Source organism: Amphiura filiformis, chromosome 14 (assembly GCF_039555335.1).
Source record: "Amphiura filiformis chromosome 14, Afil_fr2py, whole genome shotgun sequence".
NCBI lineage: Eukaryota > Metazoa > Echinodermata > Ophiuroidea > Amphilepidida > Amphiuridae > Amphiura > Amphiura filiformis.
In genome coordinates this window covers 23,445,416-23,460,272 of record NC_092641.1, presented here as the reverse complement: position 1 = coordinate 23,460,272, position 14,857 = coordinate 23,445,416, and the positions used below count along the sequence as shown (strand labels likewise).

General features: G+C 37.3%; 1 protein-coding gene across 1 annotated transcript in view; it reads left to right on the top strand.

Annotated features, from left to right (window-relative positions):
- The first annotated feature begins 12,947 nt into the window (after nucleotides 1-12,947).
- Nucleotides 12,948-14,857, top strand: part of LOC140169851 (DNA-directed RNA polymerases I, II, and III subunit RPABC3-like) — an 87,390-nt gene continuing 85,480 nt past the window's right edge. The window contains exon 1 of the mRNA XM_072193162.1: nucleotides 12,948-13,065. Coding sequence (XP_072049263.1) covers nucleotides 12,993-13,065 — 73 coding nt within the window. The 5' untranslated portion in view covers nucleotides 12,948-12,992. The remainder of the gene's footprint in view (nucleotides 13,066-14,857) is intronic.

The window sequence follows — 14,857 nt, the reverse complement described above, 5'->3', positions numbered from 1 at the left end:
CCTTTTTGTCTTCTCAGAAGAACCCTCCCTCATGAACCTCCAACAATGGATAACTGATGAAGAAGTGAGCTAAATTTATAAGCAGATTTTCATTATCTAAACCAATAATTGAAAAATAACACTTTGATGTTTTGCAAAGTTCATTCTACAAATCATATACTTTGAATCTTGCTTGATTGATTGTTGCTAATGAGCTATGTATCGTTTTAGAAAAGTATTATTGTTGTTTCAGCCCTCTTTACAACATAAGTGAAGAACCAAAGTACCCACAAAAGTATATCTACACTCTTATTTCGCCAATTAAAAAAGTCTTAAACAATCTTAATCAATCTTAAACTCGTGTTAGTTACGTGGTCCTCTCGTCGAAATATTGGTTAAGGGCCCTTAATTTTCTTGTTGTTTAAGGCTCAAATCAATTGTTGGTTAAAACTTTTAACCAATAAATGCATATAGCACTTTAACCAGCTTCAAGTTTAAGTGCTTAACCAACTAGGTTGTTTAAGGTCTTTTAATCAATATTTGCTTAATAACTCTAAACAGATAATGATTTATATGTTCTATTTTATCTAAGGATTGTTTAAGAAATACAACTGCTTAATCAATGGTTGTATTGGATTTAATTATGATTGGGACTTTCTTTCTTTCTTTCTTTTTAAATTTTATACTGAAACATAATTCATGATAGATTTGAAGTCATCAGATCTTGGTCAACTGTGAGATTCGTTCAAAAATACAATTTCATGCATAAAGTTTTTTTTTTATCAGTTCAACCCGCTATGTATCCGGGCAATGTATCCGAGTAAAAAATTAAAATCTAGTAAGCCTTTCTCTCTCGCATGCATTACGATAAAATGCTAAAATACAATACATCAACGCTAATAAATTCACACACTCGATACGGATATCCAGCATACCGATACTTCAATGCATCTCGTCTACATTGTAAGCTATTGTGCGTATGCCCAAAACTGAACATCGCGGTACACACATTGGTGATATACATGTACCGTGCACGTAGAACAGTACAGTACAGTATCGCTAGAATGTCAATCCCAATGACGTTGTTAAATCTAGCAAATGAACGCATCAATATCCATCATTTATGTCTCAACGATGTCTATGCATAACTTATCAAACGAATCTCGAGTTTGGTGCAACCTGATTGACTCAAACCTACCTATTTGAACGAAGTTTTAGGATACCATAAGCAGCACGACCAGCATTTACTCGTGGCCGCCATTTGCTTTTGTCATTTTAAACAATAATTGGTTAAAATTCCGTGGCGCGAGATGTATCGTTAAACAGGTAAAGTACAATTCCACTAAACATTACACAGTTTAACGCCTTTTAACGTAACAAAAAATAACCACCTTTATACGCTCGAGTTTAACAGTCTTTTAACATACGTTAAACTTTGCAGATTAAGCGTAAAATCACGCCTTTGAACATTAATTGTTTAAAAATCTTTAACTTTTCTTCTTATACTTGGCGACTGTTAACTGCCGGAACAAGAGTGTATGATAATTGAATTCTTCTACACACTCGCTATATGAAATGAACAATGTAATTTTTTGTCAAAGCTCACTACCATTCGCAAGATGCTATGAACTACCAATTCGCAACAGTTTAAAATAGTTGCTAACCTTACGAAGTATGCTATTGACAATGGATACCTGGTAAGGAAGTAAGCTATCAGCAGTAGATAGCTGATTAAGAAATATGCTTTCAACAATGGATAACTGATGAAGATGTGAACTATTAGCAGTTAATAACTGATGAGCTATTAGCAGTAGATAGTGGATGAAGTAGTGAGATATCAGCAGTATATATAGTGGATGAAGTAGTGAGATATCAGCAGTAGAAAGTGGATGAAGTAGTGAGCTATCAGCAGTAGAAAGTGGATGAAGTAGTGAGCTATCAGCAGTAGAAAGTGGATGAAGTAGTGAGCTATCAGCTAGAAAGTGGATGAAGTAGTGAGCTATCAGCAGTAGAAAGTGGATGAAGTAGTGAGCTATCAGCAGTAGAAAGTGGATGAAGTAGTGAGCTATCAGCAGTAGAAAGTGGATGAAGTAGTGAGCTATCAGCAGTAGAAAGTGGATGAATTAGTAGTGAGCTATCAGCAGTAGAAAGTGGATGAAGTAGTGAGCTATCAGCAGTAGAAAGTGGATGAAGTAGTGAGCTATCAGCAGTAGAAAGTGGATGAAGTAGTGAGCTATCAGCAGTATATATAGTGGATGAAGTAGTGAGCTATCAGCAGTATATATAGTGGATGAAGTAGTGAGCTATCAGCAGTAGATAGTGGATGAAGTAGTGAGCTATCAGCAATATATATAGCGGAAGAAGTAGTGAGCTATCAGCAGTAGATAGTGGATGAAGTAGTGAGCTATCAGCAGTATATATCGTGGATGAAGTAGTGAGCTATCAGCAGTATAGATAGTGGATGAAGTATGAGCTATCAGCAGTATATAAAGTGGATGAAGTATAGTGAGCTATCAGCAGTAGATAGTGGATAAGGTAGTGAGCTATCAGCAGTATATATAGTGGATGAAGTATTGAGCTATCAGCAGTAGAACGTGAATGAAGTATAGTGAGCTTATCACCAGTATATATAGTGGATGAAGTAGAGAGCTATCAGCAGTAGAAAGTGGATGAAGTAGTGAACTATCATATATAGTGAATGAAGTATTGAGCTATCACCAGTAGATAGTGAATGAAGTAGTGAGCTATCACCAGTATATATAGTGGATGAAGTAGTGAGCTATCAGCAGTAGATAGTAGATGAAGTAGTGAACTATCAGCAGTATAGATAATATAGTAAAGTGAGCTATCACCAGTATATATAGTGGATGAAGTATAGAGAGCTATCAGCAGTAGAAAGTGGATGAAGTAGTGAACTATCACCAGTATACAATGGTATATAGTGGATGAAGTAGTGAGCTATCGCCAGTATATAGTGGATGAAGTAGTGAGCTATCAGCAATAGATAGTGGATGAAGTAGTGAACTATCACCAGTATATATAGTGGATGAAGTAGTGAGCTATCAGCAGTAGATAGTGAATGAAGTAGTGAGCTATCACCAGTATATAGTGGATGAAGTAGTGAGCTATCAGCATTAGATAGTGAATGAAGTAGTGAGCTATCACCAATACATAAAAAAAAAATTATAGTGGATGAAGTAGTGAGCTATCAGCAGTAGATAGTGGATGAGGTAGTGAGCTATCAGCAGCAGGCCTATAGATAATATAGTAAAGTGAGCTATCAGCAGTAGATAGATCATTAGAATATTATCAATCTGTTATCAGCAGTAGATGGCTGAAGAAGTGAGTTATTTTGGCGGTAAATAAATCAAAGAGCTGCACACAAATGAACATGGAGGGCAAATATATAATCGTTCATTTTTGGAGTAATTTTCATTTCTTCTGCAATATTAGTATGCTAAAAATTAAACCACATTATATATTTCGCTTCAATCATAATAATTTTGCAAAGAACATTATATGTGTGTCACAAATCCTTTTTTAAAAAGGATTTAAAATTGAACTTCAGTCTATTATATCTTAATGTAATGTGGTAGATATTGTTTCATGTAAAAGCCGGCCTTGTACAGTGTGATTTCTATAGCACACATTCTATCAAAATCGGAGTCTTCCTAGCAAGGGTGTCAGCTCATTTTGAACGACAAAAGTACGGGACAAATACGGCATAGTTTACCGCTCGCTTCACTGGTTTCTACCGTGACACAGGGCTTCTTTTCGCACCAGAATCACATTAAAATTTAAACCCCTGACTCCCATGTGACTATCATCCTTGTCTGCTGATATTGAAATTAACATCCCGGTTTATAACATTTATAAAGGTCTCGGATAAAAAACAAAAAAGAGACATTTAAAAAATGACTCAACTTTTGTATGCATAATTTGATAATCATAATGAAAATTCTACATACAAAATGAGGGCAACAAACATGCTTAGTATTGGTTCAGATGCTTTTAAAATTTATATTAAGATCATTCAGGAAACATTGATAAATTTGCTGGTGTTTGAGCACGTAGAGGGTAAAGAATACGTGACAAAGTTGTATTAATTCTGCTGATAGTACAGGATGGTAGACTAGCCTGCATTTAGACGAGGGTTTTGCATATTTAACCAGGTATATGTTATCTGATGAATAGAAGACACAGGGGAGTATTTTATGATGTGAAAAAACGTAATTGATGGCACGATATTGAATACTATTGCTATGCTGGCAAGGAATTCAATCTGAAATACGATTGATAAAATTATTACTATTGACAGCCCGTATTCCTCCGAGACTAATTGAGTCAGAATGTTATCTTCACATTATCTTCATCAGTATTGCGCCACCTGCTTATGATTCTTTTTATTCAAAAACACGTTTTATTTCACTGACAAAAAACACATTTTTAATTATTGTTTATTACATAAAGAAAGGAAAAAATAAAGACCCTCCGCCAAAAAGCACAAACAAACCAGACATCCTAACAAACATCCAACAAACAAACCCACAAACAAACAAACCAAAATATATAGAAAGAACAACGCAAAGGAAGAAGAAAAGAAAGCATTGGATAACTAATGAAGAAGCGAGTTGTGATAGCTGACAAATGAAGTGAGTTTTCAGCAGTAAGTAGTAGATAAAGAAGTGAGCTATCAGCAGTAGACAGCTGATGAAGTGTGCTACCAGCAATTGATAAATGGGCAAAGAAGTGAACTATCAGCCAGTGGCGTGCGCAAAGGGGGGGTGCAGGGGACCATGCCCCACCCCACTTTTGTTGGTCATTCGGGGATTTGGGGAAAAACGTTAAAAACGTCAAAATTTGCTCCTAATCAGACTCCATTCGGGGGAACTGAACAACCTGCCCCCCCCCCACTTTCAATGTGCTGCGCACGCCACTGCTATCAGCAGTAGGGCCTATAGGAATGAAATGTGCTATCAGCAGTTGATAGCCAATGAAGAAGTGGGTTGTGCAGCAGTTACAAAAAAATGACGAAGTGTGCTATCAGCAGTAGATATAGTTGATGAAATGGGCTGTCAGCAGTAGATCAAGAAGAGAGCTATCAGCAATAGACAGCTGATGAAGTGTGCTACCAGCAATTGATAAATGGGCAAAGAGGTGAACTATCACTCAGCAGTAGAAAGGGATGAAATGTGCTATCAGCAGTAGATAGCCAATGAAGAAGTGGGTTGTGCAGCAGTAGATAGTTGATGAAATGGGCTTTCAGCAGAAATAGTTGATCAAGAAGTGAGCTATCAGCAGTAGATAGGAGATGAAGTAGGCTGCAAGCAATTGATAACAAGTAAAAAGAGGCGAGCTATATAGATAGGGGATGAAGCACATGTGCTTTTAATAGTAGATCAAAGGGGTTTTCAGCAGTAGATCAAAATTGACGAGGTCGGCTTTCAGCAGTATATATAGCTGATGAAGTGTGCATGATATCAGCAGTAGATAGTGGGCTATTAAGCATTAGGCCAAGCTGATGAAGTGGACTATTAGCAGTAGATAGCTGATGAAGTGTGATAGCAGCAGTAGAGAGTAGCTGATGATGAAGTTGGCTATCAGCAGTATATAGCTGATGAAGAGGGTTATCAGCAGTAGATAGCTGATGAAGTGGAGTATCAGCAGTAGATAGCTGGTGTGGGTTATCAGCAGTAGATAGCTGATGAAGTGGGTTATCAGCAGTAGATAGCTGATGAAGTAAGTTATCAGCAGTATAGCTGATGAAGTGGGTTATCAGCAGTAGATAGCTGATGAAGTGGGCTATCAGCAGTAGATAGCTGATGAAGTGGGCTATCAGTAGTAGATACTGCTGATGAAGTGGGGTAGTTAGCAGTAGGCCTAGCTGATGAAGTGGGCTATTAGCAGTAGATAGGTGATGAAGTGTGATAACAGCAGTAGATAGGTGATGAAGTGTGATAACAGCAGTAGATAGGTGATGAAGTGTGATAACAGCAGTAGATAGGTGATGAAGTGTGATAACAGCAGTAGATAGGTGATGAAGTGTGATAACAGCAGTAGACAGATAGGTGATGAAGTGTGATAACAGCAGTAGATAGGTGATGAAGTGTGATAACAGCAGTAGATAGGTGATGAAGTGTGATAACAGCAGTAGATAGGTGATGAAGTGTGATAACAGCAGTAGATAGGTGATGAAGTGTGATAACAGCAGTAGATAGGTGATGAAGTGTGATAACAGCAGTAGATAGGTGATGAAGTGTGATAACAGCAGTAGATAGGTGATGAAGTGTGATAACAGCAGTAGATAGGTGATGAAGTGTGATAACAGCAGTAGATAGGTGATGAAGTGTGATAACAGCAGTAGATAGGTGATGAAGTGTGATAACAGCAGTAGATAGGTGATGAAGTGTGATAACAGCAGTAGATAGGTGATGAAGTGTGATAACAGCAGTAGATAGGGTGATGAAGTGTGATAACAGCAGTAGATAGGTGATGAAGTGTGATAACAGCAGTAGATAGGTGAGTGTGATAACAGCAGTAGATAGGTGATGAAGTGTGATAACAGCAGTAGATAGGTGATGAAGTGTGATAACAGCAGTAGATAGGTGATGAAGTGTGATAACAGCAGTAGATAGGTGATGAAGTGTGATGTAGATAGGTGATGAAGTGTGATAGCAGTAGATAGGTGATGAAGTGTGATAACAGCAGTAGATAGGTGATGAAGTGTGATAACAGCAGTAGATAGGTGATGAAGTGTGATAACAGCAGTAGATGGGTGATGAAGTGTGATAACAGCAGTAGATGGGTGATGAAGTGTGATAACAGCAGTAGATGGGTGATGAAGTGTGATAATAGCAGTAGATAGGTGATGAAGTGTGATAACAGCAGTAGATAGGTGATGAAGTGTGATAACAGCAGTAGATAGGTGATGAAGTGTGATAACAGCAGTAGATAGGTGATGAAGTGTGATAACAGCAGTAGATAGGTGATGAAGTGTGATAACAGCAGTAGATAGGTGATGAAGTGTGATAACAGCAGTAGATAGGTCCGATGAAGTGTGATAACAGCAGTAGATAGGTGATGAAGTGTGATAACAGCAGTAGATAGGGGATGAAGTGTGATAACAGCAGTAGATAGGTGATGAAGTGTGATAACAGCAGTAGATAGGTGATGAAGTGTGATAACAGCAGTAGATAGGTGATGAAGTGTGATAACAGCAGTAGATAGGTGATGAAGTGGGATAACAGCAGTAGATAGGTGATGAAGTGTGATAACAGCAGTAGATAGGTGATGAAGTGTGATAACAGCAGTAGATAGGTGATGAAGTGTGATAACAGCAGTAGATAGGTGATGAAGTGTGATAACAGCAGTAGATAGGTGATGAAGTGTGATAACAGCAGTAGATAGGTGATGAAGTGTGATAACAGCAGTAGATAGGTGATGAAGTGTGATAACAGCAGTAGATAGGTGATGAAGTGTGATAACAGCAGTAGATAGGTGATGAAGTGTGATAACAGCAGTAGATAGGTGATGAAGTGTGATAACAGCAGTAGATAGGTGATGAAGTGTGATAACAGCAGTAGATAGGTGATGAAGTGTGATAACAGCAGTAGATAGGTGATGAAGTGTGATAACAGCAGTAGATAGGTGATGAAGTGTGATAACAGCAGTAGATAGGTGATGAAGTGTGATAACAGCAGTAGATAGGTGATGAAGTGTGATAACAGCAGTAGATAGGTGATGAAGTGTGATAACAGCAGTAGATAGGTGATGAAGTGTGATAACAGCAGTAGATAGGTGATGAAGTGTGATAACAGCAGTAGATGGGTGATGAAGTGTGATAACAGCAGTAGATAGGTGATGAAGTGTGATAACAGCAGTAGATAGGTGATGAAGTGTGATAACAGCAGTAGATAGGTGATGAAGTGTGATAACAGCAGTAGATAGGTGATGAAGTGTGATAACAGCAGTAGATAGGTGATGAAGTGTGATAATAGCAGTAGATAGGTGATGAAGTGTGATAACAGCAGTAGATAGGTGATGAAGTGTGATAATAGCAGTAGATAGGTGATGAAGTGTGATAACAGCAGTAGATAGGTGATGAAGTGTGATAACAGCAGTAGATGGGTGATGAAGTGTGATAACAGCAGTAGATAGGTGATGAAGTGTGATAACAGCAGTAGATAGGTGATGAAGTGTGATAACAGCAGTAGATAGGTGATGAAGTGTGATAACAGCAGTAGATAGGTGATGAAGTGTGATAACAGCAGTAGATAGGTGATGAAGTGTGATAACAGCAGTAGATAGGTGATGAAGTGTGATAACAGCAGTAGATAGGTGATGAAGTGTGATAACAGTAGTAGGTGATAGTGGTGATGAAGGTGATGAAACAGCAGTAGATAGGTGATGAAGTGTGATAACAGCAGTAGATAGGTGATGAAGTGTGATAACAGCAGTAGATAGGTGATGAAGTGTGATAACAGCAGTAGATAGGTGATGAAGTGTGATAACAGCAGTAGATGGGTGATGAAGTGTGATAACAGCAGTAGTTAGGGGATGAAGTGTGATAACAGCAGTAGATAGGTGATGAAGTGTGATAACAGCAGTAGATAGGTGATGAAGTGTGATAACAGCAGTAGATGAGGTGATGAAGTGTGATAACAGCAGTAGATAGGTGATGAAGTGTGATAACAGCAGTAGATAGGTGATGAAGTGTGATAACAGCAGTAGATAGGTGATGAAGTGTGATAACAGCAGTAGATAGGTGATGAAGTGTGATAACAGCAGTAGATAGGTGATGAAGTGTGATAACAGCAGTAGATAGGTGATGAAGTGTGATAATAGCAGTAGATAGGTGATGAAGTGTGATAACAGCAGTAGATAGGTGATGAAGTGTGATAACAGCAGTAGATAGGTGATGAAGTGTGATAACAGCAGTAGATAGGTGATGAAGTGTGATAATAGCAGTAGATAGGTGATGAAGTGTGATAACAGCAGTAGATAGGTGATGAAGTGTGATAACAGCAGTAGATAGGTGATGAAGTGTGATAACAGCAGTAGATAGGTGATGAAGTGTGATAACAGCAGTAGATAGGTGATGAAGTGTGATAATAGCAGTAGATAGGTGATGAAGTGTGATAACAGCAGTAGATAGGTGATGAAGTGTGATAACAGCAGTAGATAGGTGATGAAGTGTGATAACAGCAGTAGATAGGTGATGAAGTGTGATAACAGCAGTAGATAGGTGATGAAGTGTGATAATAGCAGTAGATAGGTGATGAAGTGTGATAACAGCAGTAGATAGGTGATGAAGTGTGATAACAGCAGTAGATAGGTGATGAAGTGTGATAACAGCAGTAGATAGGTGATGAAGTGTGATAACAGCAGTAGATAGGTGATGAAGTGTGATAACAGCAGTAGATAGGTGATGAAGTGTGATAACAGCAGTAGAGGTGATGAAGTGTGATAATAGCAGTAGATAGGTGATGAAGTGTGATAACAGCAGTAGATAGGTGATGAAGTGTGATAACAGCAGTAGATAGGTGATGAAGTGTGATAATAGCAGTAGATAGGTGATGAAGTGTGATAACAGCAGTAGATAGTAGCTGATGATGAAGTTGGCTGTCAGCAGTATATAGGCTTAGTTGATGAAGTGGGTTATCAGCAGTAGATAGCTGATGAAGTGGAGTATCAGCAGTATATATAGCTGATGAAGTGGGTTATCAGCAGTAGATAGCTGATGATGTGCTATCGGTAGTAGACAGCTGATGAAGTGGGCTATCAGCAGTAGATAGCTGATGAAGAGGGCTATCAGCAGTAGATAGCTGATGAAGTGGGCTATCAGCAGTAGGCCTATATAGCTGATGAAGTGCGTTATCAGCAGTAGATAGCTGATGAAGTGGAGTATCAGTAGTAGGCCTAGATAGCTGGTGTGGGCTTTCAGTCTCTTCCAACAGTGCTTTTCAAATGTGAAATTATGAGGGATAAACCTTTCGAGTATAAAAAGCATTCCAAAGTTTATAAAAAATTGAACAATCTAAAAACAAAACAAAATTTGACAAATCCCTGAAATTGAGGAGGGAGGGGCGGGGACGAGAACCAAAATATTAAAAAAAAATTCGGCATACCCTTAAAACCTACCGAATTATTAGTGTCATTTTTTAAGTTCCCACAAATTTCTTCAAGATCAGAAGACAGGTATCTCACTTTGTACAAAAAGGGTTTTATATTTTTTTGACAAATTGAGCCATAGACAGACACGTAATAATGTCTACATTTTGTGATGACATGTGCATTCAACCAGTACCGTGGTGCGACTTTAAGTCAACAAAAATGCAAATTATATGTAACAATTTGAATTTGTACATAAGCTTCGATCATAAAGCTGTTTTATGAGCTCTGTTTTCATGCAAATGATGCTAAAAGATGTGGCTATCACATTATGTAAACTCTGAATGATTGTTGAAAAAACCGATTTAATATTACTACATTCGTTGGACCCACTTTGTCTGGCACACCCTGTACATTGGACAATGTTTAACCATGAAATAATTATATCAGCTGGGCGAAGCGGCATTACCACAAGCTATACTTAGCAACTATACAGGGTGTCCCAGAAAAAATTACCAAAATTGTACGTAAGTCGAGAATTAGACATCAGAATCAAAAAAATAAAAATGTAGCGCATAGCTTATTTTATGGTGCATCACGTACGAAAATTTTATTTGATTCAGTTGACTGGTTGCTAAGAAATTAACGATTACATAATTCGCGCATCAATGCAGTTCATTCCAAGTTTGATCAACAGGCGCTTCTTTCATACTCGCACGCCACTTCTTAATTAAAGGTTGTGTATCTCATTAGAAGTATGTATTTTATAATCCGACGGTGTTATGTTATTCATGCTTTCACTGAATATGAATAACGGTTTGTCCGAGAAAACTTTGATTTTTGCAATTGGAAGCTTTCCAACTTTAATTCTTATTAGGTTGTGCAAATAACTTGCATTACAATATCTTCGAAATATTCCAAAAACATTAATGTGTGTGAGAATTTTTTAAGCCAGCTTGAATTCTTTATACAATACATCTTTATGCAACATTTATATCAACATTAACGAATAAAGATATTTACAAGTACCAAGCATCATCTTACATGCAAACTTTCATTTTCAATATCGTGCAGGTTTTCAAATTTGAACAAAACCTAATTAAATATTTTGCAAGAAAAAAGAACGAAAGGATTTCACCGAACAAAATATGAAGCCCACTCAACAGTTAACGACTAGTTCGCATTGTGTTGAATGGTCTTTCTTTCGAACTTGGAATGAAATGAATTGACGCATGCGTTATGTAATTGCTCATTTCTTCTTCGCAATCAGTCAACTGATTCCAGTAAAATTAGCGTATAAGATGGCATGCAGAATAAGATGGGTACACGCTGATTTTTAGATTTTTGGATTCTGATGTCTATTTCTCGACTTACGTCCAAATTCATTCGCCATAATTTTTTCTGGGACACCCTGTATATTTTAAACTGTCGAAATTTGGCAGTTTACAGCATCTTGGCGAATGGCCGCGAGCTTTGGCAAAAATTGCATTGATCATTTCACAGCGAGTGTGTAGAAGAATTCAAATATCACAGACATACTTTTGTAGGTCATGGCATGTGCTACGAATGAGTTTGTATAGGTCAACGGGGTTCTTGAGTTACCGGTATATAAATGTTGTAACTTGTAAAGTATATGATTTGTAGAATGAACTTCCAAAGAGTTTCAATAAGATATTGATTTAGATAATGAAAATCAATTTTTTTTGGTTGCTTCGACCAACAATACATAATAACTAAAATGCCAGAGATCGGTTTCACTCGGCATACTGCCCTCTTTTATCATACACTAGTGTATGACTTGAATTTTTAGTGAGGGCGCTCTCACTATACAGACGATTGTCTCCTTAGTTGTATGCACAATGTATTAAAAAAAAAATATAGGCCTACAATAATTCTTATAAAAATAAATTTGGTCCACTTATTATTCAAACCTGATTATTCAAACCTGTTTTTTTTTGTGGCATTTTCTCATATTTTCACATAAGAAAACACAAATGTTTCCATGCTTCTGACTGAGAATAATAGTCTCATCTCAGCTTCTGATCAATGTGGCCTTTACGGGGATGCATGGGAGAAACTCCACCCCCTAAAAAAAAACCTCAAGAGCATTTTCATATTTCATATTTATATTGGGCAAACATATTTTTACATTAAAACTGGCCTATACAAAATTTCAACTTTTGGGATAAAACAGTGACAATTTTCAGGACAAAAATGATGCCCATGCACCTAAAAAGGGTTTATTTCCAAGACCATGCACGCTTCTGATGCTTTTGTCACCATACATAATTCCCCTTCAAATCTATTTATCGATCTTATAACGTTTATCCCAAGTGGTGACAATATGGTGCAAAAGTGGAACAAATTCGTGCGAAGCGCGCAAAAAAATGGCACTTTTTAGGCTAAAATGGCCTAATATAAGGTTAATTTGGTCAGAAACCCATAGGGCCTATAGTACAGGCATCAATATTGTAAAAGTTTAATTTTCATTTCATTTCATTTCTTTTTTCATTTCATTTCATTTCGTTTCGTTTCGTTTCGTTTCATTTTCAATTTCATTTCATTCCATTTCCATTTCCATTTCCATTTCCATTTCCATCATCCATTTCCATTTCCATTTCATTTCATTTCATTTCAATTCAATTCAATTCAAGTCAATTCAATTCAATTCCATTCATCAATTCAATTCAATTCAAAATCTTGAATATCACGTCGTGCTCTCCCTGATGTATTTTTTAAGTCATTAACAGCGTCCTCTATTTTTCAGGCAACCTCATCGTAGCGTAACAGTTCCTTGATACAAGTACAAAACGGAATAATCTGTAAGGTCAAATCAAATAATGAGGCTACATAATATCAACATAGTATTGACCTTTGTATAAACGCCGGTACGACGCATAAAAATGTCTGGGGTACTTTTTGAGGATATTTTTGAAGTAAAGGACATCGATCCTGAAGGAAAGAAGTTTGACAGAGGTAAGTGTAATAACCAAGGACCAAAATTATCTTTGAATTTAATCATTACCTTGCTTCTGTAGCCTGTACGCAGTGTGTTTGTGTGTGGACATGTGTGGAGCCATGGGCGGCGCCATATTGGATGAATCATTATTATTTGACCTTTTATTTCAAGTTCTAACATGTCCTACATTCCGATTAGCCGACGTCAGAGTTGCGTATAGTCTGCATTGCTAATAAGCAAAGTGAGGAGTTGAGGCAAAGTTTATAATGGATGGACTTCGGGAATATTCCTCGCAAAATGGGAGGAAAATTTCATCGATTTGTATGCACTGTTTTCTCACTGAGGACATTGGTGTTGTAGCACTGTGTTGGAGTGTTGGAAGTGGGTTGACATGCTGTTAATGACATCCTTGATTATGTCGGTCGTGAGGATGTGGTGGCGGATGTTTGGCAAGGCAAGGTAAGTAAATGAGGTCAATATTATCAGCTGATCCAAAAAATTATAATTTATCATTCAAGTGGTTTGAAATTACATGTATATGAATATGTCTGGTTTACACAGCCAACATGCAATCTTATGATTTATATTAATTTATCATTTGACCGGGTAGTTGCCAAATATATATAATTATTTATAAAGAAAAGTAGGGATCAACTGATGACATTCATTCAGGGCTCTCACTCGGTCTCGTGCATGTTGGCTATTTCCAAGACCAAGTCTGAAGCTATGCAAATGGATATTCTGAATCAACAATCAGGACGAAATCTAGTCTTATCACAAACAAATGATGCCATTTGCAATTGGCCAGGTGATATGCTAATGTACAATGCAGCTACCATACATGTACATACGTTAGGTATCCCAGGCAAACCTTACATGTAGTTAAAACACATTTGCTAGTCAGCGAAATTCGCCGAGACCGGGGCCCAAACACAATGCATATTTACATGGAAATTTGAATTTTTTTCAAGAATAGGCCGTGAAGGAAACCTACATAATATGTTTTTTATACTTCACTTGACCCAAATATATGATTTTTTATGGTGATAATCAAGTCGCACATGGAATTTTAGAGGATTTTGATAGCAGTTCCATTAAAAAAGCTGCTATCGCCATGAGACTAAGATCTAGAAACACCCCTAAATGCCGTTTTGGGGAATTTTGCTAGCAGAATCTTTTTGATGAAAGTCAATCTTTGACAAGATGTAACTTTGTTACGGAAAGTGCTATGACAAAAATGTTTTCAGTTTTGGCTTTCTTTACTCAATGGCTTTAATTTGATATGTAAAATGATGCAGTTTGATGGCAAATTTGAATTCACCTAGCATTCCTACATATGTGACATTGTTCAACAATCAGCAACTTGTAATTGTACAAAGTTGTCATTGAGACAAGTGATTGACATATTTCAGTGTCTCAATAGCAATTTAGCAAGACAATGTATTGTACACAACTTCAGATAAGGGGTGGTGCACATGCAAAGTACTCCTGTGACCAGTGTCATATTTAGGAGAGGGGCAAAGATTTTTTGTTTTGGCAGGCCAAAAGGGGGAGCATTTTTTTACAGTTTGAAATGGGGCGAGCGATTTTTGGCAGGTCGAAAGGGGGGGGGGACTAAGTGATTTTTGAGACAGATGTTTTGGGTACGGTACCATATCTTTTCTAGTATAGCCTAAAAAGGTGTTGGAAAATATAAGGAACATCAAATGCAAAATGATAATAAGACTATTAATAAAGGTTTAAAAATTGGGGTTCCACAAAATCTTGCATATGTGTAAAGGGAGGGGGTGGTGCAAAGATTTTTTGGTA